The sequence below is a fragment of the Calidris pugnax genome, unplaced genomic scaffold (genome assembly GCF_001431845.1).
Source record: "Calidris pugnax isolate Ruff unplaced genomic scaffold, ASM143184v1 scaffold425, whole genome shotgun sequence".
In the NCBI taxonomy this organism is placed as follows: Eukaryota; Metazoa; Chordata; class Aves; order Charadriiformes; family Scolopacidae; genus Calidris; species Calidris pugnax.
In genome coordinates this window covers 462551-464991 of record NW_015091137.1, presented here as the reverse complement: position 1 = coordinate 464991, position 2441 = coordinate 462551, and the positions used below count along the sequence as shown (strand labels likewise).

The following is a 2441-nucleotide window of genomic DNA, read 5'->3' as shown; positions in this document are numbered from 1 at the left end:
TTCCCCCCCATGAGCCCTCAATCCAGCCCCCCCAAACCCCTTCAGCACCATTTGCTCCCCACCCGCCCCCCCCAAACATACACTTCCAGAGCTGGAATAAATTAACCCCTCAGAAATGTCAGCACCTATGTTAGAGAGAAAAAAGAAAGTCAAAAGTGCTTGGAGCTGCCCAGCCCCGCAGGACGGGGCCGGGGGGGGGACAGAGCCCCCCGAAACCTCCCCAGCTGCCCAGGCAGGAGCTGGGTCCTGCACTGGGGGGGTCTCACACGTGGCTCAGCTGGCTCAGGATCCGATGTGACCACGTTCTGCTCCTTGTTCTGCTCGGTCGCCCCAATGCCAAAGACAGCCCCATCCTGGTGTCCCCCCAGCAGAGAAGGACCCCAACATTATGGACCCTCCCCAAGCCCCCCAAGCCCCGGCAGGGGAGCCGGGGGCCGGGCGCAGGGAAGGCAACGGGGGCTCAGTCCTTAAACCTCCGGCTGGCTTGCATTTTCTTGTAGTAGTGGTCCACCTCGCTGTCCCCCTGCCCGTCCCTCTCGGCCGGCTTCCTCCGCAGCGTGGACTCCCGGCTGGCCGTGCCCAGCAGCCCTTCAGAGGGGGGGTCCCCCCGCTCCCCACCACCCCCCACCGCCCCCGGGATGGCGGCCAGGCTGCCGTAGCGTGGCTCATCCTGCTCCATGTCGCTGACGGAGGAGCCGGGGGAGACGCCAGCGCTCTTGGCCGGGCGGAAGCCGCGGAAATCCTTCCCCATCTCACCCAGCTCGTAGGAATCCGGCCCCTCCGGCCCCTTCGGCCCCGACTTCCACTCCCAGGGCCCGTTCCCGGCCGAGAGATGGACGACGGGGTGGTGGGGGGCGTGGGCGTCGATGGTGATGATGCTGGAGCTGTCGCGCTCCGAGGGTGAGCGGTACTGGGAGGAGTCGGAGCTGGTGGAGGACGAGGAGGTCTCCGAGTGCTTGGGGGTGACGGAGACGATGCTCTGCTGCTTGGACATGGCGATGACCTGCATCAGGCGCGGGGGGTTGGCCACCCGCTGCGCCCCCCCTTTCTCCGCCACCATCACCCACTTGGCCCGCACGGCCGCCCCGCTGCCGGCCGGGCCACCGGCGCCCGCCTGGCTCTCCTCGGGGATGTGCACCAGCTGGGAGGCGCCCGGCCGGGGCTGGATGAGGACACGGGGCCCCATGGCCGCCCGCTCGGCCGAGCGCGCTTGCACCGTGGGGTAGAGGGAGGGGGGCACGTCCTCGCCGGCGTCCCCAGCACCCCGGCCGTGTGCCGCCTCCTCCGCCAGCGTCATGCTCCGGCCCTCCAGGGACTTCTGCTTCCACTCGGTGATGAGCTGCTTGGAGCGGGAGGCGTCCACGGGGACGTGGATGGTCATGTGCCGCCGCGCGGGGTCGTCCATGGAGGGGGTGTTGACGCGGGGCAGGGTGTTGCTGAAGGTCACCATGTTCTCCTTGCCCATGGGGCTGCGGGGGGCCAGCAGGTCCACGTCCACGCTGGCCCGCTTCAGGCTGCCCAGGGAGTTCTTCTCCCGCGGCACCGGCCGCGCCGCCTCCTCCAGCCGCGTCTGGGGGTTCAGCTCGTCGGTGCTCACCGACTTGTTCTGGTGGTAGACAGAGTCGTGGCCCCGCTGCGTCAGTGCCCGCAGCGCGTCCTTGGCTGGCGCCGGCACCGGGACCCTCTCCGTTGGGGCTCGGAAGTTGCCAACAGCGTGGTAAGCCTGAGGAGAGGGGACGGGGGGTCAGCACAGCTCTGCACCCAGCATCCTTCCCCCCCCGAGCCCCTGCAGCCACCCGAGGGCAGGGACTGGCACCCACCAGGTAGGCAGCGATGCCGGAGCCGATGAGGAAGCCCACGTAGACGTCGGCGGGGTGGCTGCGGTACTGGGTGATCTGGGTCAGGCCGCAGATGCCGGCGGCGATGGCGAAGGCGAAGACCAGGATGGGCTTGAGGAGCTTGGTGCTGTCCGAGATGATGGAGTTGAAATACATCTGGCGATAGCGATGGTGATGGGGTGTTAGTCACGGCTCGTGGCACCCGCTGCCACCACGGCACCACGGCCTCCCCCTCCCCGGCCCCCGGCTGTGCACAGAGTTCTAGGGGGGCACATGGAACTGCAAGTGCATGGGTGTGAACGCACCCACACCTCGACACAGCACACGTGTGTCCGGCAGAGCTTGTCTGTGCACGGGAAGGGGGGTGCTGACAGGAGGGGGACGCTGCTGCCCAGCGGCACGGAGCTGGCACAGCCCCCAGAGCTGGCACAGCCCCCCGAGCCGGCACACACCGAGCAGTGCCGAGAACTCACCGACACGTAGACGGCAGCGAAAGCGGAGAGCGTGGCGTGCTGGGACGGGAACGTCTTCCTGCGGGGAGATGGGGGGCACGGTTGGGATGGGTCAGGGGTGCGGCATTGTGGCGTGGTTTTCACCGCCCCC

At 68.5% G+C, this 2441-nt stretch overlaps 1 protein-coding gene across 6 annotated transcripts in view; it reads right to left on the bottom strand.

The window, feature by feature from the left end:
* Positions 1-76: 76 nt before the first annotated feature.
* Positions 77-2441, bottom strand: part of PLPPR3 (phospholipid phosphatase related 3) — a 10100-nt gene continuing 7735 nt past the window's right edge. For 2 of the 6 annotated variants that reach the window (XM_014958581.1, XM_014958583.1), the window contains one exon: positions 77-1450. In XM_014958581.1, coding sequence (XP_014814067.1) covers positions 461-1450 — 990 coding nt within the window. In that variant the 3' untranslated portion in view covers positions 77-460. Of the gene's footprint in view, positions 1724-2441 lie in introns of all 6 variants that reach the window. The other 4 variants (XM_014958582.1, XM_014958586.1, XM_014958585.1 and 1 more) reach the window with 4 other exon arrangements.